This window comes from Haliotis cracherodii, unplaced genomic scaffold (assembly GCF_022045235.1).
Source record: "Haliotis cracherodii isolate W230 unplaced genomic scaffold, xgHalCrac1.p SCAF_3, whole genome shotgun sequence".
Lineage (NCBI taxonomy): Eukaryota > Metazoa > Mollusca > Gastropoda > Lepetellida > Haliotidae > Haliotis > Haliotis cracherodii.
In genome coordinates this window covers 41,080,085-41,105,210 of record NW_027266286.1, presented here as the reverse complement: position 1 = coordinate 41,105,210, position 25,126 = coordinate 41,080,085, and the positions used below count along the sequence as shown (strand labels likewise).

The 25,126-nt window shown below is 40.4% G+C and overlaps 1 protein-coding gene across 1 annotated transcript; it reads left to right on the top strand.

The window, feature by feature from the left end:
* On the top strand, positions 1–19,972 carry LOC139474847 (methyltransferase-like protein 27). Its single transcript, XM_071257995.1, has 6 exons — positions 1–104; positions 1,315–1,472; positions 14,558–14,686; positions 15,603–15,738; positions 17,455–17,553; positions 18,763–19,972. Exons 2-6 carry the CDS (start codon positions 1,341–1,343, stop codon positions 18,930–18,932), a joined length of 666 nt encoding a protein of 221 aa, XP_071114096.1. The 5' UTR covers positions 1–104; positions 1,315–1,340; the 3' UTR covers positions 18,933–19,972.
* Positions 19,973–25,126: the final 5,154 nt, after the last annotated feature.

Here is a 25,126-nt window from a genome sequence, read left to right as displayed (position 1 = left end):
TTTTGAACACACAAGCGGCAGACAGAATAGCATCTATCAGTAAGGTTACTGCAGTGGATGCATGTTCTAGCATATCGGTGATACATGCTGTGCTGAAGAAGGAGGTATGTCGTGAACGTGCATTCGGTGTCTGTAGTATATATACTGTATTCTGTATCTGTAGTAAATATCCTGTATTGTGTGTCTGTAGTATATATCTTGTATTTTGTCTGTAGTATATATCCTGTAGTGTGCATACTGTATTCCGTGTCTGTAGTATTTATCCTGTATTGTGTGTCTATATTATATATCCTGTAGTGTGTGCATATAGTACATATACTCTATTCTGTGCCTGTAGTAGATATCCTGTAGTGTGTGTCTGTAGTATATATCCTGTATTGTGTGTCTGTAGTGTGTATACTGTATTCTGTGTCTGTTGTATATATCCTGCATTTTGTATATGTAGTGTGTATACTGTATTGTGTGTCTGTAGTGTGTATACTGTATTGTGTGTCTGTAGTGAGTATACTGTAGTCTGTGTCTGTAGTATATATCCTGTAGTGTGTGTCTGTAGTATATATCCTGTATTGTGTGTCTGTAGTGTGTATACTGTATTGTGTGTCTGTAGTGTGTATACTGTAGTCTGTGTCTGTAGTATATCCTGCCTTGTTGAGATCCTGTATTCGATGTTTGTAGTATATCCTGCGCTGTGGGGATCATGTATTCTGTGTCTGTAGCAGATATACTGTATTGTGTGTCTGTAGTATATCCTGCGCTGTGGGGAAGGTGTAGGCATATAATGACCCTATGTTCTATACTATTCTATGTGGTATATATACGGTATTCTGTATGTATATAAAAAAATATATTGTAATTGGTATCTGTAGTAAATATACTGGATTATGTGTCTTAAGTATATGTACTGTACTCTGGTGAATAAGTTGGTTTATAGGGATTCCGTATTCTACAACTGTGGTATATATGCTGTATTATGTGACCTATATTCTGTTTGTCTGCAGTACATATTCTGCTGTGGTAAAAGGGTTCTCCGTGTAGTGATCCTGTAGTGATGTAGCGTGTAAGGGGCCGTGGTGAAGAGCTCCTTATCTATTGTCTGTGCCTGTCGTGCATTTGTTCTATGAAATTGATTATGCAGTGCATGTACATGAATATACGAGGCTTTGGTGTAGGCCTCAAAAAGTAATTATTCTTTAGGTCCAAAACATTATACAAGACTCATTAACATTGACATATTACAGTGCAAGTACCATAGAAAAAGAAGAACAAGAAAGTCTAGTCTATGGTCTCATAATTATCGTGATATTTATTTTCCAGTCCCAGGGATTATTAATACATTCAATATGACGGAAACATCCTATTCGAAAGAAGAAGAGAAGACAATTGATCGTGTCTTGAACTTCACGACAGAGAGGGGATTAGATAATGCAACTATTATCCAGAGATTTGACAAAATAAGTGAAGAATACGACGAGGTAATACACTAACATTCAGTACCAAATGTGTTCATCAGTGTTGAGGTGCGGGAGTGAATTGGATAGATATTTAGTAATTTAATGAAACAATGTTATGATTTATTCTTTTGATAATATTACTGACTGAAACAGTGCTGTCATTTATGCGTTTGATAATATAACTAAATGAAACACGACGATCACATATACATTTGGTAATATTACTAAATGAAACAGTTCTGTCATTAATGCATTTGATAATATTACAAAATGGAACATTGCTATAACTAATGCATTTTGATAATATTACTAAATAAAATAGTTTTTTTTCACTTTTGCGTTTGATGATATTACGAAATGAAGCAAGTTTTTCATTTTTGTGTTTTATAATATTACTGAATGAACCAGTGCCGTGCCATCACAAGCTCTCAGAAGTCATCATCACAAGCAGGTCCATGGGCCAGAATATTTTCCTTTCATAAAACTCATGTTTTGGGTTTGGAAATATATAAAAGTGTTTCTACAATGACACATAATTCAATTCATTTTAAACTTAATCCAAGTAATTAAAAGCCTTATTAAAATATTTTGCCCATGAGCAAACACGTTTGGCTCAGGGGCGATCAAAGTTTCATTTGAACAAAACTGATGTTTTTTATTTGCAAATACATAAAGGTGTGTCAACAAGTATCATGACACTAATTCATTTGCTCAAAGTTCAAGTTATCATCACTATTTGACAGTGATTCATGGACACACGTTCATGATATAGTCGGAATCGTACAAACAACTCTTTATGAATATCGAAGTGAATTTTCTCGCTTGCATTGCAAATACATAAGTTTGTGTCTACAATTATCCTGAATCATTTTGCAACATATTTCCTTAACTTAATTCAGCCAATGTTTACCGTTATTAAAATGCTTGACTCGTGGGATAAAATGTTTGGTGCATGGCCCAGGAAACATATTCCTTGGCTCAAAATTAAGCTCCTTTCCTGGTTCAGGAAAAGACACAGATATGGAACTAAATGTATCATGACACATATTTCAAATAAATTTAACATTGTTCAACTATTTATGGTTATAAAAATTCAAGATTAACTGTATGCATATCTTAGCAAACAAGGTTTTCAATGACACACGTACATACATATCAATGGCCTTTCGTTCAACTTTGCCTTTTAATTTATGTACGCACTAACATATGATATCTTGGTAGTGATTTTTCATATATATCGAACAGTAACAAACAAAAAGCGTTGCCGAAAAAGTAAGAGATGAATAAAGAAAATTAATGCTTTTGAAATTGTTAGGCATGATGAGCCTAAATAATTTCGAAATGGTCTCAAATGTCAACCCATTCATCTATTTATACCGATTTTTTATTTATTGATTCTTAATGATAAAGGGATAATAAATACAACATCACCCTCATGTATTCATTATATCAAATATACCAACACACCATGACCAAAGTAGAAAGGTTTTCCAGATTTTTGCTACTTTAATCAACTTGAGTTCATATATTTGATAACAAAGGACGCTATGTGACATTCTCTGTTCTTATATACTTTTGGGCGAGAAACTTTTTAAGATAAATGGTATCAAAGATATTGTGATATCGAATTCCATGTCCATGATTGGTTACTCCACAGTGATGACCTAATTGCAATTCATTGCTAAGTTACTCATGCTACAGTCGAAATCATCTACGTCGGTGTCGAAACTTTATGGTTTTAGTGTGCACTAAATGTTTTTTTATCTGATCTACTCGTAGTTTGCATCATCAGCAGGGCGTTGTAAATCAACTCGTATGGTGGAAACGTTTTTGTGGAGGGTCACACTAGGTACGCTACAGCGCAAAAGTCTTTTACCCATTTTTTTCGTAAAACTTTTGCGTGGCTAAGCTGTGACTTCGCAGAATGTTTGTCAAATTTCTGCGTAGCTACATAAACCTACAGCGGAGCTACTGTGGAGTATCTGCGAAACTTTTAGGGACCAATTAGTTTTTTGACCCACGTTGTTGGAAGACAAGTTATACATGTACATCCCATATGGTGACTGTTTTTACTTTACAGTACTCCTTGAAACTTTAAAATGACTTCAAATGTTAAGTACAATATGTTGAACGAGAACAAAGGATAAATTACATAAAGATTATTCAAACATCGTCTCATTTATCACCCGTCATCAATGTTCGTATCGTTTGCATTACACAAAGAAGGATTTTGTGGCAACAATGCAGTTTACCGAGGGCAGCCCGAACTCTACCATCCGCGCAATTACTGCGCTATAGTACGATCGCTGTCTCGCTATACCGTTACCGTGGCTCACGCTCCAGTGACACTCGCTTCACGATCCAACTCTCTCCTTTTCGGTCTTAGGGAAACGAAAAACCCGTTCACATGCGCCTCTATATATGTGTGTGTATATGTGCACACGTGTGTATAAATACATACGTGAGTATACTTGTCATGTACACGTTTACTCATGTGTGTATATTTACACCAGGAGAAAATTTGTATCATGTCTAGAGCAGGTGCAAATGTAAAATGTAAATTTGCACTGTATGTAAATATTGCAGTGTGAACGTTTATGTCAACGTAAGAGGATGATCTTCAAATTAAATCAAACACACGTTTCTTCACGCGAAAATTTCCGGTGAAGTAACTCTCTTCTCATGCAACTTTGATTGGAAAACTACCTGTTTTGTGTTGAAAGTCGTGAACAGACTGACGAATATGTGTGCCTTACACAATTTACATACTTTATTTACACACCTAAGATGCTTTTCATGTGAACGCATAGTAAATTTACATATACGCACGTAGTTATTAGTTACACCTGTGTAAAATTACTTACGTTAGTAAATGTTGTGCATGTAAACGGGGTATTACACGTCTTTACGATCCAACACCCCTTTTCGGTCTCGATTTTGTCTGTCATCTTGCAGATTTAGACTCAGAATGTGCTCATTGTTTTTAGGAACGAGAATCAATTTAAAGGAAAGAGAATAATTTTTGTATTGATTATCATGAATATATGGTATACAGATAAAAGTTATGTACATATACACTGTAATGGTCCAGGCCCAAAGGAAATAAATGTACAACGGGTGTGTAAGTGTTTGAATTTGGTAAAATACATGTAGGTTTGTTAAATATGATTATTAAACGAATTTCTTTTTGAAATTTGCACTCGGAAATTAAATTATGCTTGAGAAATAGAGCTGATTTGATGGAAAATGTGACGTTAGCAAACTGAGACTGTATATGTGGACACACAGTTGCACCGATAACAGCATATATGTGGGCTCTTTGTTCAAGAAGGAATAAACAGGAAATGAAATGTAACAATTCTCTGTGTACTAGTTACATGTTTGGGTGTTATCAGTTCTGCGTTCAAAGATACGGTGATGTAGAATCTACTACAATTAACAAAACATGTATATGATAAAATACAAAAATAAACTCTCCGCCGGAATGTGCCAATCATTCGATCGGGTAAGAATGATTGAACCACTAGACAAATCAACTATTCATACCCGATAAAAAAAATACCAGATTTTAGTAACAGCGATGTTACATGACAATTGAAATTTCTGATTAGCAGATACATTAGAGAAAGTGTGACTGCATGTTCGTAATTCCCATTACTCAAAGTTGTCAATAAACTGAAAATCTTATCTATCGGGGACACCCCAAGTAACTTTGACTTATCAAGTTTTATTCATTACTATACTTACTACTATATACTGTACTTAAGTGTTAGATTTTTCAGAGGAGATGGCATACACTCAAGAAATATATTACTTCCGAGTGAGAATGCAGGTAATACTTGGCATCTCAGTTCTAAGCTTTATAGTGTTCGTGCAGGTGGTATATCTGAATTTGTAATGCGTATGTGGAAGCTTTAAGTTACGTGTTGCATGAAAATCAATAAATGCTATTTGTCAGTCTACAACAACACACAACTGTCAAACAAGTGTGGGAACGGGTGTGCACAGGAAATTCGTTTAGTACTATATTTATTTAATTAAAATTCATTTCAATTTGCTTCCACCATTTTCCCCTTTATGCATGTTTATGTTGCTTAATCTTATTGCTCATGTGCGTGACTGATTTCGACCACATGTTTGGGTGTTCCCAAATCTCGTGTATCATAAAACACTTTAATGTTTCTCCTTCCTAATCTAACGTTATAACATATCAGGTGATTACCATCGCCTAATACACATGAGATGATACCTAGACATATTTAGTTTGGTTTTATTGTCCATGCGGTCTTAAAATTGATAGTCTTTAAATGGTATGTCAAGTGCTTTTTTTCACAAACAGGACCGTCAGCTGATATAAGGGTCCAGTTGATCTTCTAGTTATCTTATAATTACTTACTGTTTTTATCAAATAAGAGGACTGTGTATGATATACGGCAGTCTGTTGACGAATTAATATTTTGAAAGACAGGGAGGCATCAGTCATAAGCAAGTTGTTGTTTATATTACTGGCTTCATCCTTTTTGTTTATAGTACATGCTTCACCGGCCAATATGTTTTACCCGTCTGTGTACATGACAGGCTTCTCTAATTCAGTTGTAACTGCATCTTAAATCTACTCCACTGTATAAACACTGCCTCCCGTATATATTTGTCAACCATACTCTGTACATCACTAGCTTGATAACGGTGTTAGAGCCTACACCGAAACGTCGCTCCTAATTGTAATAAAGAAGTTGTTCATCCATATATCTCATCCTTGCTTAGTACTCCAATTTTTTTAAATGCCTCTCAAAGCAGTTATTAAAAGCAATAACACAAGGAATCGCCTTTAACTAATACACCAAGTACTTAAAGACTCCAACCAACTCAGTAAACTAGGCAAGCAAATAGAATTCTTATGAATCCCTCCCCACGTTGGAGTGTTCGGAAACGAACACGCTGACAAAGCAGCAAAAGCAGCCCCCAAACTACCAGTAGTAAGCCTTAACTTACCAATGTCCAAAAACGAAATAAAGAGCGTCACTGAGGGATTATTTTTCCAAAAGTGGCAAAATAATTACCAAAACTCAAACTGCAAACTAAAACATATGCTCCAAAAGACACTCAAGTATCCAAAAATATTGACAGGGTAATAATTAAACTGCAAACAGGTCACACAAAACTAGACTCATATCTACATAAAATAAAGAAACACAAAACAGGTAAATGCCCACACTGCAACCAACTAGAAACACCAGAACATGTACTACTACACTGCACACACTACAAACAACACAGAACAACACTCCAAACTAAACTAGACTGCAACACTCAACTAACAGTAGCAACACTTCTAAATCCGCTAAACAATACACAAACCTTCAAGGCATTAGGCATACTCCTTATTTAAACTGAACTACTAGCTAGGCCGCATATAATCACCTACAAAAATTAAACCACCTCTAATCAAAACTAATAAAACGCAAATAAAAAAACACACATCCACACATCTACATCCTCCCTTAGTCCCCAACCACCGCGGGTGTTTTATTAGCAAAGGCTTCTTCTTTTTTCAATAATATAGAATATAGGAAACTCAGTGAAGATTGATAAAAAAAACACTTTTAACCGTTGAGCCTATTTTGTATTATTTTCATTGAATACTTGTTAGGTAGAATAAGAACACGTTATATAGATTACACTTCTCCATAACCTGAGTAGAATTTCACATGAACTATAAGTGCCGTGCTATATTACATTGGAGAATTCCGTTCTTTCTATCAGAAAAAAACCCCATAAAAAGTCAAGATTTCCAAATTAATATTCAAAATTGTAATTCCACATGGATAAAGTCCCTTTTCAATAAGCCAGTTACAAAATGCCGCAATTTTAACAATGTCGGTCCTTTCAGATAAAGTAATAAATACAACCAATAAATACGGCAAATTCAACTTAAATGCAAAATTGTATAGTCAAAACAGACATCAACATTCCAACTGCACACAATGCAACACTACAGAAGACCACTTATTCAATGTCTCCAATACAAACAACAACACCTACAACTGTATCAATCCCTCCCCCACAATACAAAAACAACACCGACAACTGTATCAATCCCTCCAACACAATACAAAAACAACAACACCTGCAACTGTATCAATCCCTCCCCCACAAAACAAACAACAACACCTACAACTGTATCAATCCCTCCCCCACAATACAAAAACAACAACACCTACAACTGTATCAATCCCTCCCCCATAATACAAAAACAACAACACCTACAACTGCATCAATCCCTCCCCCACAATACAAAAACAACAACACCTGCAACTGTATCAATCCCTCCCCCACAATACAAAAACAACAACACCTGCAACTGTATCAATCCCTCCCCCACAATACAAAAACAACACCTACAACTGTATCAATCCCTCCCCAACAAAACAAAAACAACAACACCTACAACTGTATCAATCCCTCCCCCACAATACAAAAACAACAACACCTGCAACTGTATCAATCCCTCCCCCACAATACAAAAACAACAACACCTGCAACTGTATCAATCCCTCCCCAACAAAACAAAAACAACAACACCTACAACTGTATCAATCCCTCCCCCACAATACAAAAACAACAACACCTACAACTGTATCAATCCCTCCCCCACAAAACAAACAACAACACCTGCAACTGTATCAATCTCTCCCCCACAAAACAAACAACAACACCTGCAACTGTATCAATCTCTCCCCCACAAAACAAACAACAACACCTACAACTGCATCAATCCCTCCCCCACAAAACAAAAACAACAACACCTACAACTGTATCAATCCCTCCCCCACAAAACAAAAACAACAACACCTACAACTGTATCAATCCCTCCCCCACAAAACAAACAACAACACCCACAACTGCATCAATCCCTCCCCCACAAAACAAACAACAACACCTGCAACTGTATCAATCTCTCCCCCACAAAACAAACAACAACACCTACAACTGCATCAATCCCTCCCCCCCCAAAACAAAAACAACAACACCTACAACTGTATCAATCCCTCCCCCACAAAACAAAAACAACAACACCTACAACTGTATCAATCCCTCCCCCACAAAACAAACAACAACACCTGCAACTGTATCAATCCTTCCCCCACAAAACAAACAACAACACCTACAACTGTATCAATCCCTCCCCCACAAAACAAAAACAACAACACCTACAACTGCATCAATCCCTCCCCCCCACAATACAAAAACAACAACACCTACAACTGTATCAATCCCTCCCCCACAAAACAAAAACAACAACACCTACAACTGTATCAATCCCTCCCCCACAAAACAAACAACAATACCTGCAACTGTATCAATCCTTCCCCCACAAAACAAACAACAACACCTACAACTGTATCAATCCCTCCCCCACAAAACAAAAACAACACCTGCAACTGTATCAATCCCTCCCCCACAATACAAAAACAACAACACCTGCAACTGTATCAATCCCTCCCCCACAATACAAAAACAACAACACCTACAACTGTATCAATCCCTCCTCCACAAAACAAACAACACCTACAACTGTATCAATCCCTCCCCCACAAAACAAAAACAACAACACCTGCAACTGTATCAATCCCTCCCCCACAATACAAAAACAACAACACCTACAACTGTATCAATCCCTCCCCCACAAAACAAACAACAACACCTACAACTGTATCAATCCGTCCCCCACAAAACAAACAACAACACCTACAACTGTATCAATCCCTCCCCCACAATACAAAAACAACAACACCTACAACTGTATCAATCCGTCCCCCACAAAACAAACAACAACACCTACAACTGTATCAATCCCTCCCCCACAATACAAAAACAACAACACCTGCAACTGTATCAATCCCTCCCCCACAATACAAAAACAACAACACCTGCAACTGTATCAATCCCTCCCCCACAATACAAAAACAACAACACCTGCAACTGTATCAATCCCTCCAACACAATACAAAAACAACAACACCTACAACTGTATCAATCCCTCCCCCACAAAACAAACAACAACACCTACAACTGTATCAATCCGTCCCCCACAAAACAAACAACAACACCTACAACTGTATCAATCCCTCCCCCACAATACAAAAACAACAACACCTGCAACTGTATCAATCCCTCCCCCACAATACAAAAACAACAACACCTGCAACTGTATCAATCCCTCCCCCACAATACAAAAACAACAACACCTGCAGCTGTATCAATCCCTCCAACACAATACAAAAACAACAACACCTACAACTGTATCAATCCCTCCCCCACAAAACAAACAACAACACCTGCAACTGTATCAATCCCTCCCCCACAAAACAAACAACACCTACAACTGTATCAATCCCTCCCCCACAAAACAAACAACACCTACAACTGTATCAATCCCTCCCCCACAAAACAAACAACACCTACAACTGTATCAATCCGTCCCCCACAAAACAAACAACAACACCTGCAACTGTATCAATCCCTCCCCCACAATACAAAAACAACAACACCTGCAACTGTATCAATCCCTCCAACACAATACAAAAACACCAACACCTACAACTGTATCAATCCCTCCCCCACAAAACAAACAACAACACCTACAACTGTATCAATCCCTCCCCCACAAAACAAACAACAACACCTGCAACTGTATCAATCCCTCCCCCACAAAACAAACAACACCTACAACTGTATCAATCCCTCCCCCACAAAACAAACAACACCTACAACTGTATCAATCCCTCCCCCACAAAACAAACAACACCTACAACTGTATCAATCCGTCCCCCACAAAACAAACAACAACACCTACAACTGTATCAATGCCTCCCCCACAATACAAAAACAACAACACCTACAACTGTATCAATCCGTCCCCCACAAAACAAACAACAACACCTACAACTGTATCAATCCCTCCCCAACAAAACAAAAACAACAACACCTACAACTGTATCAATCCCTCCCCCACAAAACAAACAACAACACCTACAACTGTATCAATCCCTCCCCCACAAAACAAACAACAACACCTACAACTGTATCAATCCCTCCCCAACAAAACAAAAACAACAACACCTACAACTGTATCAATCCCTCCCCCACAAAACAAACAACAACACCTACAACTGTATCAATCCCTCCCCCACAAAACAAAAACGACAACACCCTATTACTACAACCAACAAAAAGAACTGCCATATACAGAAGAAGAAGAAAATATTTTATTAAGGTGTCGCATGATAAACATACATAAGGACAAACAGTTAAAAACAGTTATTGCATATCATCCGGCCGATATGGCCTATGGGACACCAAATATCTCATAAGTACAAATAAAAGCACATAGTGTGCTAAGAACACAAATGTTACAAAAAAAATACATTTAAAATACACGGTGTAAAACGTGTAAGAGGCACGTGCGCGCGACATGTATCCCGCATTAAGTAAGTGATTGGATAGATATAGGTAAATACAATAGATGGATACAACTACTTGTGCAACAGTCATAGCAATGCGAGACAGACGACGTGCGCCCGGGTCTATGGCATATTACTAGTTATTGTAATAATGCTTTCTACGCTGAAACATCCGGATTACTAAAGCGGCAAGGCTTGCCGATAATTCATCGCATTGCATTAAGAAGGCGAGCTGGTCAGTAGGAGTCATAGCCACAAACAATAGGTTAATTAAAGACGCTTGATGGAATAAGTTATATCTTAGGTCTGAATAAAGATCACAAGTAACTAAAAAGTGCGTTTCGTCCTCAACTCTATCTAAGTCACAAAACTTACAGGTACTTTCTGACAGAGGTGTTATAGGGCGAGATAATCGCCCAACTTCAACTTCTAACGGAAGAGTGCCACAACGTAGTTTAGCTAAACAGCTACGGTTTGACCTGTTCCAGTTATTGTAGACATGAAAGGAAGTATGAGGCGTGTTCTTAAATAATCGAAATGTTCGGAGTTTATTACCGTTAGACTGACCAGAATCGCCCCATAAGGCACTATGCCACCTTTCACCATCAATACTAATCAGTTTTTCTTTAATAATATGTAAATCTCTCGATGAGACATTATAAACATCTAAACCAAGAAGCTGTAAACTATTAAGCATGTTTAGCACAGTGTTATCCCAAGATTTACTGAATTTCCTTGACCAGGTTTTAATAAGGCAAATCAAAAGTTTGGGGGGCGCATTATTCAATTTTGACCAAATACGTGAGATATCGATTCTTTGTTTCGTAAGAGGTGATAGCCACCCCATTTCTGCGCGAGTTGCCAAGTTAGGGGTTTTGAGACCAACTCCCAAGTGAAACGACACGCTTTATTTTGGACAGCGTTAATACATCCAAACTCACGATTACCCCAAATAGTAGAACCATAGGATAAAACCGGTTGAACCAGATTATCGTACGATGTATTGAAAACCTCGAACGGCATTCCACCCATTTCTTTAAATTTGCTAATTATAGCGCCAAGCGCTTTACCCGCGGATTTAGCTATTTCTTTTGCGGTATAATTTAAGTCGAGATGTTCCTGGAACCAAAGCCTGTGGTATTTATAGCTCGGAGCGATGTCAATCAAACTTTCACCACAGTTAAACAAATAGGTAGTTTTTGCCACACTCGGAAGTCTATAATGAACGATCTTAGTTTTATTTAAATTGATTTGCAGTCTCCAATTTGTACACCAGTCCGCGACACAGTCCAACATAGACAGGAGAGAGCGCTCGTCAGGGGCTATAAGTGCAATGTCGTTCGCATATAATAATAAAATTAGCATTGTACCGTCGATGTTTATACCGCAGTGAAGATTGTTGATTTCATGTGCCAAATCATTAATATATACGGAGAATAATGTGGGGGATAAGACACACCCTTGTCTGACGCCGCTTGATACGGGGAACATGTCTGTGAGATGACCGTTTACCGACACGCACGACTTAGTTTTTTCGTATATCGATCTAACTGCAAAATAAAACTTTCCGCCAATACCCAATTTTAACAGTTTATACCACAGACAGTTACGGTTCACCCGGTCGAGAGCTTTCATAGCGTCAATGTAACACACGAAAGTAGATTTTTTAATTGCCTTTCTGTTGTTAATGACTGAGTAAAGTGTATACAGATCATCAGTTGTGCTCCTTTTTGCGCGAAAGCCATTTTGCTCTTCTGCAAGAATTTCGTTGTCGTCCAGCCATTTTGTAAAGCTGAGATTTAATAAGTCAGAATAGAGTACATGTACGCACAAATATCTAAATTCCTTAAAAACACTAATCTACAAAACAGACTTTAGGCCAAAGGTGGGCTTGGGTTGGTGGGGGTTTGGGTCAAACGGTTGAAGGCACGGCGTTGGCTGGCGAGTGTGTGTTGGACAAGAACCCTGGGACCGACTTGTAAAGTTGGCCGGCCAGGAGCTTCCTGGCTGTGCTCTCTTCCTAATTGCTGATGGGCTGGTACAGTCTGTTGTGTCGGAGATGTACTCTAGGCTTGTCTTGATATCACAATCCACAAGGAAGTCAAAGAGGTCCTGGTAACTGTGGATATCATGTTCGAACCCATCCTGACCCATGTACTGTACCATGACTAGCGATGGGCGTGCACTGGTGTACAACTTCCCAAGGCTGTTGTCAATACGTGGGGCGAGGTGGTCCTTGTGCTGGTCCAGGATCTGGTCAGCAATCCAGGACAAGTCCGGGACAAAACTCTACCTATAGATCTCCACTTTTTAAGATTCGGATCGTGATCGAAATTCTAAGCACGGGTTGTCTACTACGACATCCGCGCGCAAATCCTGATGCCGACGTAGTGTAGCTGCAAATTTTAAATTTTAGTTTTAAATTGAGTTTTGAGCAAATGCAACTTTTTGGCCCATGATTTTTTGTGTAAGGGAAAATATTCTCGCCCATGTGCCTGCAATGGGTGAAATATTTTAATAACGCCACCAATTAGTTGGATTAAGTTAAAATTAGTTGAATTATGTGTCATTATACTTTGAAAAACACCTTTATGCAGTTGCAAAACAATAACATGAGTTTGAGCAAAGGGAACTATTCTCTCGCGACATAGTATAAATTTTGAGTTTCCGAAACTTTTTTCCTTCATTTTTTCTTCTTAAGTATGTACCCATGAAAACAGCAAGTTGAATTTTGGAAATACCTTTGACCGAGACTGGCCACAGCATGGATAGTTTCTGGACAAATGGGTTTCCAGAATTAAAATGGGACGTGTTCCTTGCTAAATGAATTAGTTACATCACAAACTAGTAATATTTCTAGCTGAACCAAGGGGGCACGGGTGGCCCAGTCGTCCCTTCGGCACGCCAGAAACCCCGGTTATGTTTCTAGGTTTGTAAGCACCATACCCGGGCTCGTGGGTTTCACCGAAGTGGTAAATGTCTGAGACCTGCATCACTTCGGGCTTTCCTCCCACATTAAGCTGACACGCCGCGATATGACTGGAATACTGTTAAAAGCGGCGTTAAACCCAACTCACTCACTCACTCACTCTAGCTGAACCAGCAATGTTACACAATAATACTTTCATTCCACTTCCGCTATCCACATAGTAAGTACAAAAGCATTAGGCAGTGTACAATGTGTAGAATTAGACTGTGTCAGTAAGACATAATACCCATACTGTGGGGACAAGGTAACAGACCAACATGGTGAGGATACCACAACCAAAACAAAAATACAAGTGAAATGGAGAGATAAAAAGTATGCATTGTCAAAATATTCATCAAAATTGATTAAAAGTAATATTGTACTTGACACCATGTCAGTTTTATAATGACACACGCTAATATCGTGTAGATGTAGAGTGGGATGCTGGTCTGCACTGCGTTCAGGCTTTTTCTTGGGGATTCTCAGACAGTTTAAGAAACATAGTTATTGTATTGTTTCAGTAATATGTTGTTTCTTGGTCATTGATTCTTTCAAAGACGTAGTTATTTCAACTTGATGTCATATGTGTTCCGTAGTCTCAGAGAGGGAGGGGTACATGTATAATGACATATATTTCCCCTCTTTGAAATGCATGGACGTAACTATGTTTTAAGGTACAAATTACAATCGGTTGGACCGGGCCTCAATGGATGGGTGAGAGCGTGGCATGCCAGTATCCTAGCAACCGAGAGGATATCAGGATCCTGGATGTAGCTGCCGGTACCGGATTGGTATCTGCTGAGGTAAAGGATGACATGCTACTTGTCAAAGCCTGTGTAGTTTCTTTCAAAACAGATAGAGGACAAACATGTATGTAACAGGTCTCATCCCTTGTTCGGCATCTTCCCGAGACAATATATATATGCCTGGTGGCCTCTAGTAGATATTACAATCTTGAGAAAATACCCACCTATACATGGAAGTCAGATGTTGATAACTTATTTATGCCTGAATTCGATTTTAACTTGGAATGAAGATCTCTGTATCGCTAATGTCAAACTGCCGGCATAGGCCTACTGATTACAAAACGAGTAACGTTCTGCAGCGTCTGAAAGAGAAAACTTACCGCAAAGATTACGGTAGCTGTAAGAATCATGAAGTACGCTTGGCACATTCAAATATGACGTCATGGCACTATTATGTCAAAACACAATACACACAACACAATAAAGCGATAATTCAACCCCAAGGTACTCGGGAGGTCACCGCGTAATGGATGGCTGGGGAGCAGACAGAGACGCACTGGTTGATTCCTGTGATAACGGAGATGTACAAATTTCGATGTGGGGTTTTCAGGCGTTTTGTTTACTCACCGAGCATGGGTTTTTAAAAGAAAAAAGGGTGACGTGATAGCGTTAGCAATGATCTTTAAGACTATAATCTTAACTCTAATAACCAAAGTACAACAATATGACCAATTAGGGGCATACTTACCTTGCTACCAAACTAGGTAATTTAGAAAAATAGTATAGTGGTGTACAGCTGCACCAGTGGTTGATATATGACCAGCGCCTCATACCGTCGGGGTGAGATGGTACAGAGCCTGACCACCCGACGACCATATTAGTCGCCTCGTACTGCAGGCCTGGGTAGTGGGAACCACAAGGCAAAAAGTTTAATATGTCTATCATATGATACAATATGAAAACTCTGTTGAAGTTGAGAAAACATGGATTCGTGCACATCGATGGTCTTGAGCCGGCCGAAAGAATGCTTGAACAGGCCAAGAAGAAAAACTTGTATGAGCGATACATCTGTGATATGCTTGGGGACAACACCCTGGATATAGCTGATGGTGAGATATAGCTGATGGTGAGATATAACTGATGGTGAGATAAAGCTGATGGTGAGATGTAGCTGATGGTGAGATGTAGCTGATAGTGAGATATAGCTGAAGGTGAGATATAACTGATGTGAGATATAGCTGATGGTGAGATAAGGTGAGGTGAAATGGGGTTTAACGTCGCGTCCAAGATTATTGCACTTATATAGCGACGTGCATGTACGTGTGTGTGTGTGTGGCTGCTTGTACTAGTCCGGACTGATGCGGATTTATAGTGCTAGCTCACTGAGATACCATGCCGCAGTTTAACATGAATACCCCACTCAGACACAGTATACTGACTCCGAGCCGACCAGGCCTTGTTTTAGCCCCTTAATGCCGAGCGCCAGACGGGGTAACAACAAGTACCATCTTTTAAACGTCTTTTGGTATGACGCGGCCGGGGATCGAACCCCGGACCTTCAGCTATCCGGGCGGACGCTCTACCACTAGACCACGGAGGCGGTCGATGGTGAGATAAAGCTGATGGTGAGATATAGCTGATGGTGAAATATAGCTGATGGTGAGATAAAGCTGATGTGAGATATAGCTGATGGTGAGATATAGCTGATGTGAGATATAGCTGATGGTGAGATATAACTGATAATGAGATAAAGCTGAGCCATATGAATTAGACGTCACAGTACCCGATAGAGTAGCGCCAAATATCTTACTCTGTCGACGTGGCTATCTAAATCTTAATCTTTTTCTGTTTGTTTGACATATGTTGGTGTTCTTGCTTCAAATAATCTAATATCGTTATGCAGTATTTCCCATTACCAGCCGTTTGTTGGATGTTTAAGCCAACGCTTTACAATATTTTAACAATATGGCGGCATAATGAAGTAAAATATGCAATTATCCAGAGTGATACCGAAGTGCTATCAAATAAGTGTTTTCCTTCAGGTGATGTGGTGATCTGGAGGAAAACAAACAAGGTTACGCGACAGTCACATTAAGATAAACTTAACGGCCGACTGTCACCAGCCTGAAAACTAGTCAGATTCAGAGATTTGACCATACAATCCAGTGATTGACATCATGAACATCGATTTAAGCAATTGGGATACGATGACATGCATCAACCTTGACGGCGAGCTCGACCCCCCACCTCGTTAGTCTCCTCTTACGAGAAACGTTGGTTGAAATAAAGACCACTTCTAACCCGGATCTTCACATGTCCGTCTCAACTTTTACATTTTGTATATGGCAACTGGACACCTGTTCCTGGCTAAATTTTCGGATTTACATTCCCGACATGGCCTTGACGTGTTTGAGATTGTTTCTCATTGAAACTAGAGTATTTGTCCCCTTTTAAATAAGTTCCTAAGAATGTTTAAAAAATATTTCCCCATCAGTTTCCTTTGCTCGGCATTTCCACAGAGATTAACATGTACTGTGTTGAAAAAACACACACCAAAATAATAATCGCTTGAGGGTTTTCGGTGCCATGTTGATTGTATGGAACCGCTAAAGGAAATGTTCGTCACTATTTTAATTCAAGAATCCAAAGTGATTGGGGTAGAGTTGGGTGTTACGTGAAACGTGTAAAATGCGTCTTGACAAACAAATACCTTGTAAAGTCAGTTTAAATTCATATATGAAAAGAGAGGTTCTCATATCAATCAGATATATGTCATTGTGTTCCAGTTGATATAAAACATACTAATAGAAGGTGTATTTTTACAGACACCTACACAGCTGTAACGATGTCTGGTCTGAGTCGAGAAATCATGAAGAAACTCCCAGTCAAGGCCCTGGAGGAGTTGGCGCGTGTCACCAAACCAGGTACGCACTACAGGCACCTTCACCTTACAATCAATGTGTCAAGTGTGCATGTATGTGAAAAGTGTGTTGTGATCGCATTATGTAAAATGAGTGAGAGCCACCAAGGTTGGATTAGAGTAAAAATGCGACGTATTCTACCCCGTATCCTCGTATCCTCACGTGTCTGGAAATAAGAGGCGACTATATGGAGTCATGTAGTCAGCCACAGCCACAGCCACAGCCACAGATGTAACTGAGATACCCACATGTGTCACAAATGCCATCCATGCAACAGTTAACGCTAGCCAACATCATACGCCGCAGTCAATTCAATGGGTCCACCGTTGGCCTCTACTGTAACGTACCACACACATAATATCAATAGATACACACACAGCACCAACGCACGCATAATACCAACACAAAAAATACCAAACACACAATATTAACACACAAAAATATCAACACAAACACTCATAATACTAACACCAGCACAATACCAACACTCAAGAAACTAAACACACACACACACACACAATACTAACACCAACACACACAATACTTACACCAACACCAACAATACGACAAAAATACCAAACACACACAATATAACACACACACAATACCAACACACACACAATTCCAACACACACACACATCAAACACACTCTCACACACACACACACACACACACACACACACACACACACACACACACACACACACACACACACACACACGCACACACACACCACACACACCACACACACACCACACACACACACACACACACACACAATAAAAACTCACTCACAATACGAACATACACACAAGAACAATACACACACATGTACAATCCCAACACACACGCACAGGGATCACTGGATTATTTTGGTTACAGGCCGGCAAAGCCACATTTCGAAAATAGATGCTTGCCGCAAAAGGCGACTGTGCTTGTCCGTAAGATGCGACTAACGGGATCGGGTGGTCAGGTTCGCTGACTTGGTTGATGCATGTCATCGTATCCCTATTGCGTGGGTCGATGCTCATGGTGTCAATCACTGGATTATCTGGCCCAGACGCAGCCCGTCGTCTTATAGCTGGAATATTGCTGAGTGCGGCGTTAAACAACGAACAAAACAACAACAAAAGACTACACAATGATCGAAGAGTCAAGGCTGTTGTTCATGAGCGTCGATACAATCGTCATTCAAACATCCATGTTTCCAGGTGGGCATGTCATGATGAACTCATACGACTACAACTTCGAAAGTGAAATACTTCGAGCGAATCTCGCCAATCTGGAATCTCGTGGGATTTGGAAGTTGGAAAGCAAGCAAGCTCGGCAACAAATCTCCAACGGAGTTGGCGGTCTTCTGCATATCTACACGGTTCTGTGACCGAAACGCAACATTCAACAACTTAACCAGGATTAGTTGCAAAGAGCTTCATTAATCTGCGTGTAATTGTATTTATATACCAACGGGAAAATTTAGCTGTGCTTAATAGAAAGTGGTGTCAGTGTTACTGAATATAACAACATATTGTTTGGTTATTCGTCTGATCAATATTTTATCATAACAAAACCCGTACCTTGTAACGTGAGACAGAGCGACACGCCCTAAAAGAGGGGTGGTGTAAAACATTCAGTTAACAATGATATCCCGTGTGACAACATTTGCGTTGATACAGTCGAGGCAGCGGCGGCGTATTGTACACACCAGATGGTTGAAGACAGCCTGGGGGATGCTGTACCAAATGTCAACCAAAGATTGGCCCAACTGAGCTTGTGTTACCGGCTGGGTCTGGTCCTGTCGTAGGCGTCTAACCATCTCATACAGTCGGTCTATTCTATTCAGCCGGTCATGCAGGACAGAAATGCTATGCTGCCTCAATAAGTCTGCTACAACATGTACAATATCTGGGCGGGCATGTTATCCTGCTGCAACCTGACGTTACGCCCCTGCATTTGCACACATGGGAGAGCATGATCTCGAACGATGTCGAATTAACAATGATGAATTCTCCGATGAGTTATCATGCCACCCCATACCATTTCAGTTCAACCCCAAACGACGTTGAGCATGTAAAGCACAGTTACTTGTCTTCATCAATATGTATTGAAAGATGCATTATATAATTTCAGAATATATGAAGCACGGTTACTTTTTTACCGTTAGTATATAATTTATCTGGACAAACTACAAACGTTTTAATAATGTCCTACATAACTAGGATATCACGAGAAATGCCTGTTGCCTGGCTTCATGTAGTTATTTGAAAGTTCGTTCAAGGTGAACGCTTACACTCGCTGCAGCGGTCGTATGCTCTGGTTACCGATTTGAGTTAATCAACAATAGGTGTTTATAATTACTGAAAAGCCTACATACTTTGTAAAATATTACATTTCGAAAGAGTTAATAAATGACATAAAGAGGTATACTGGTGTGTTTGTGTTCCAACTCCAACTGTCGTGTGTCGGAAGTCCTTCAACAACATAGTGTAAGTCAATGTTTCGCCAGTATGAAGGCGATTATCATACACTAAAAGTCAACTAGTAAACGACATAGCGTGATGTATTAAATACAAAATAATAATACTAGTATTCAATTTATTGACAGGTGGCGTATATTTAACGTTTACGGCAAAGTGATTGATGCCATGACGCTGAACGCCGCACTCAGAATTATTCCAGCTATATGACGGCGACTTTGTAAATGATCGAGTCTAAACCAGACACACCAGCTGTTGATGTTATAAACAGCATCTCGTACCGTCGGGGTACAATGACACGCGTTCAACTAAGGCTACCCGCACACTTTCTCTGTGTGGGAGTCGTTGTGGTTGTGGGTGATCTCCCCAAACTGGGACTGAGGGGTGGGGGCTGGTTCTTGGCCTGACCCTGGCTGTGTGTGGGTGTCGTTGTGGTTGTGGGTGATCTCCCCAAACTGGGACTGAGGGGTGGGGGCTGGTTCTTGGCCTGGTCCTGGCTATGTGTGGGTGTCGTTGTGATTGTGGGTGATCTCCCCAAACTGGGACTGAGGGGTGGAGTCTGTCCCTTGTCCTGGTCCTGGCTATGTGTGGGTGGCGGTGACCTCTCCCTCTACTCCTCCACCTTCCTGGGACTCCTCCTCAGCCTCCTCCTCAACCTCCTCTTGTCCCCAGCCTATCCCATGCCCCTTCGAGGTGGCATACCTATACTAAAATACCGTAAAATCTTAAGCTAGCTGTGAACTGATAATATTTGGTTGGTTTGTTGTTTTACGCCGCACTCAGCAATATTCCAGCAATAGGGCGGCGGTCTGTAAATAATCGAGTCTGGACCAGACAGTCCAGTGATTGATATCATGATCATCGATCCACGCAATTGGGATCAATGATATGCTTCAACCAAGTCAGCGAGCCTGACCATCCGATCCCGTTTGTCGCCTCTTACAAGCTTAGTCGCTTTTTACGGCAAGCATTGGTTGCTGAAAACCTATTTTTTAACCCGGATTTTCACAGGTCAAACTGACATTAAACTCTGGGTTCGCAATGGACTCTGAAGCTCGCTGTAAACTGATTGCTGGCGAGGGACGCAACCCGTATTTTTACTCGTGATGACCTCCGACACGGTGAAATATTGGAGAGACTACTATTTTGAAAGTTCTTATCAGTGGTTTGTGAGTGTATACAACAACAAGAGGTATTCTGCATTTTCAAATATATATTGCCCCCATACACGGAAAGTCGCAATGTCTATTATTTGAGACAAGTTAAATTAATACCATATGAATTTTCCAACACACCTTGATTTATTTTAACCTCAGAAAGTTCAATTATGTCAAAATATTTGATTTGTCAACTTTGTACGCCACTATCCTACACGACAAACGTAAGCTAAACCTTGATCCATAGGGTATTTGTCACTCAACCTGGTGACCATAGATACAGTTACGTCTATGTTCAAAGGTTCAGGCCAACTTGCCAAACATGAAAGCAACTGTCATCTGAAGTTTACTGAGAATTTTTGTGTGTGAAATGTTTTGGAATAGAACATTTAGGCAGGAAGTAGCCATCCCCATGGACTGTGCTCACCTCCGTGATGGTCTGTTATTTATACGTACATGTACGAACTGGCAAAATGAAAACAAGGTAATTTGACCAAGAAATTCAGCTCAAAGCTTCAGGTGTCTCAATGGTCTGATATCGTCCAATGATGATCAAGTAGCCAATTTTCTTCCACAGATTAACCCCCATGAGCTAGAACGTGAAGAGTGTTATTGAAACAGCTGGTATCATGACCATTTGATTATGATTTATAGACATGTTTTGTTTTAAGTGAGTGAGTAAGTAAGTTGGGTTTTACGCCGCTTTTAACAGTATTCCAGTTATATCACGATGTGTCAGCTTAATGTGGGAGGAAATCCCGAAGTGATGCAGGTCTCAGACGTTTACCACTTCGGTGAAACCCACGAGCACGGGTATGGTGCTGACAAACCTAGAAACATAATCGGGGCGAACCGGGATTCGAACCCACAATCATAGGTTTCTGGCATGTTTTGTTTTGATACAGCCGGTATCGTAAGTGGACATAGAGATTTCTTATGGTTATGGGAAGGCTTTCCTTCGCTGAATAATGTCTGGTTCGAGTGATAATATATTCTTCAAAAAAAGAAACGCAAAGTCAGATTTGTGTGAGGTAGGAAAATACATTTATACGAGGAACCGTACAGGGTATTGAGCCGAAATGTTGTTGAGAGACACTTGGTGATTGTAGTCATCTCAGTTATTGGTATATAGGAAAAGTCCAAGGTGAGGGTCAGCTACCATCAATAACGCGTATGTCCCCTGTTGGAATCGATAGCGGCCTGACATCTCCTGCCCATGGAAATGACGAGTAGGCGAATCACACCCTGGGGAATGGTATCCCACTCGGCCTGCAACGCAAAAGCCAGATGCTGCAACGTCTTGGGTTGTGGTTGACGTCGGCGTAGCCGTCTATCCGATTCATCTCACAGGTGCTCTATCTGGTTCAAATGTGATCTAGAGGGCCAGGGAAGAACATTAACGGTGTTGTTGTGTCGACCGGCTCTTGTGATTCGTGCTGTATTGGTCGTGCGGTCGGGCGTTGTCCTGCTTGAATACACCGTTGCCGTTGGCTGCAATTGGGAATACGTGTGGTAGGAGAATCTCGTTGATGTATTGTTGAGCCCTGGATATGGACCATACCTGTCCTGCCATGATGAGAGATACCCGCCCACATCATAACGCTACCCCCACCAATCATGTCCACTTCCTGTACGCAGTTTTCGGCGTAACGTTCTCCCCGACGTCTGTAGACCCGTGCTCTTCCATCCCCTCGACGGAGGAGAAATCTTGATTCGTCACGGAACCAGATATCTCTCCATCGGAGTTAGGCCATACCCTGTGTTGACGACACCAATACAGTCGTTGTTGACGGTCTTTACGGTCTGGTAGGAGATTCTGCGCAGTCCGGGTATTTGGGATGCGGTTGAGGTAGCTGTTGTCGTCCTTTCACGTTGGTGGCGCAATCGGATGTAGCGATCTTGGGCGGGGTGGTTACTCTTGGTCGTCCCGACCTTGGCCAATCACGTGTTGACCCATGCTGTTGAAACCGATCCCACAGCCTTGTGATGGCGCTGGGCACTACATTGAAAACCCTGGCTACAGCTGATCGGCATTCCCCTGCCTGCATGACGTTGTTTCTTTACACTTCTGTTAATCTTGACATGTTGTTGAACTGTCATTGTTCGATTCACGCAGATGCCAGGCAAATCAAACACCCTTCACTTTAATACCGTTCATAGTGCTGCTGCACGTTTAGTACGCGCAGTTCTATGGCCCTTTTGTTAATGCACTGGGTGCAATTTTCCGAATCGTACATGTTCCCGACTAATGGTTTGCATGCCCTTGTTGTGATCATTTTGATCCGGGAAATTTGTCACTGACACTATAACGCCTTCATATTGCACCTCTTGGTCTGCTAATTTTCCTTTTATGGCCAAAAATATCCGTATTTTTTAAGAGTATAGATAACATTAGAACGGAGCAAAACTTTTTTTATGTGTGTGTTTGTGTTTGTGTGTGTGTGTGTGTTTGTGTGTGCGTGCGTGCGTGCGTGCGTGCGTGCGTGCGTGCGTGCGTGCGTGTGTGTGTGTGTGTGTGTGTGTGTGTGTGTGTGTGTGTGTGTGTGTGTGTGTGTGTGCGTGTGTGTGTGTGCTGTTTAATAGTGCTACCCTACTGATGTACCATACCTCAGTTCAACATGGATACCCGACTCAGACACAGTGTACTGACTCCGATCCGGCCTTGTCTTATCCCTAATGCCGAACGTCAGACAAGGAAACAAGAAGTACTATCTTTTGGTACGACGCGGCCAGGGACCGAACCGCCGACCTTCCGCTCCTCGGCCAGACGCTCTATCCACTAGATCACAGAGGCAGTCAGGATATATGTAACAACACAGAACACTATTCAAAGTGTAATTGAATAAATCGTTGACATGGCGAGATAGATGTAATCAAGATGGTGTAATGTTCACGTGGGAAGACAGAGAATTCCACTGAGGCGTATTTAGACCACGTGTTATATTAGGTCTTCAAGCCTTTTGGTATGACTATCTATATCCAACACGTTCATGTAATAAGCGCACTTAACACCAGTGGAGACAAGGACTTATGTTTTATAGTATATATATTCTTTCTCTTTTTTTCACAAATAAAAGCAATGGGAATGCCAAGGCGAAAGTTCGAACACGGATTCTTATTGCACTGTATAACAATAGGAAATATCCCCTTTCATCAACTTTGTTTTGAAAACTTAATCCCATGATTAAGACGAGTCACATTGCAGCTATCGTATTCACTTCAGTTATATCCATGTTATCTGCGTTCATATTTGTTCCAGTAGATGGTTTAAAGCCAAGAAGGGAAATGTCGTTGTCAAATGACAAATGAATGGCTGTTGATGCTGAGGAATATCTTGTTTTTATCACAATACGCCCGGACACAGTGTGCAGAATGAAATCCGATTTTTTATTTCGCAACACCAAAATGTCCTCTGTCACATTACATCCGAAACACGAACTCATTTTTATAAGTGCGCACGATGTGATTTTGTAGTTCACATATTGATGGCATGATGTTAAGACTGTGTTTGGAAGTAGCAATGGTAGAATAGGCGTATTGACCCTGGATCCATCAAGACCCGTACTTCATCTTAATATGGGTAAAATTGCAACTCACAAGCCTCTAAAAAAACAGAATGTCAAAGACGAAGGCAAAGGTATTTCTCTTGAAAAGAGTTATCATGGACAGACGGTTTTTAAGACTCAAGACAACCATTTTAAATTCAAATCGTTTTATGCGCGCAGATAACAAATAAGGTACATAGCTCTGATGAGCACTGGTATGAAAGAAATACCAATTTCAATACTTAGATGAATAATTAATTCGTATATACACACAACAACATAATTAATACTGAACACACTGATGTAAATCTTTAAGTTCTAGGGTGGACGGAGGTTATACAGCTTATCGGTGGATGAGAAAATGTACACCATATTGTCACATACTCAGTTTTCAGATAT

Bases quoted from the DNA above. Each gene is read 5' to 3' on its own strand.
- LOC139474847 (XM_071257995.1), top strand. From the start codon at position 1,341: ATGACGGAAACATCCTATTCGAAAGAAGAAGAGAAGACAATTGATCGT. The intron at 1,473-14,557 runs GTAATACACTAA...CTATGTTTTAAG, and splicing joins TAAGTGAAGAATACGACGAG to GTACAAATTACAATCGGTTG. The intron at 15,739-17,454 runs GTGAGATATAGC...GTATTTTTACAG, and splicing joins CACCCTGGATATAGCTGATG to ACACCTACACAGCTGTAACG.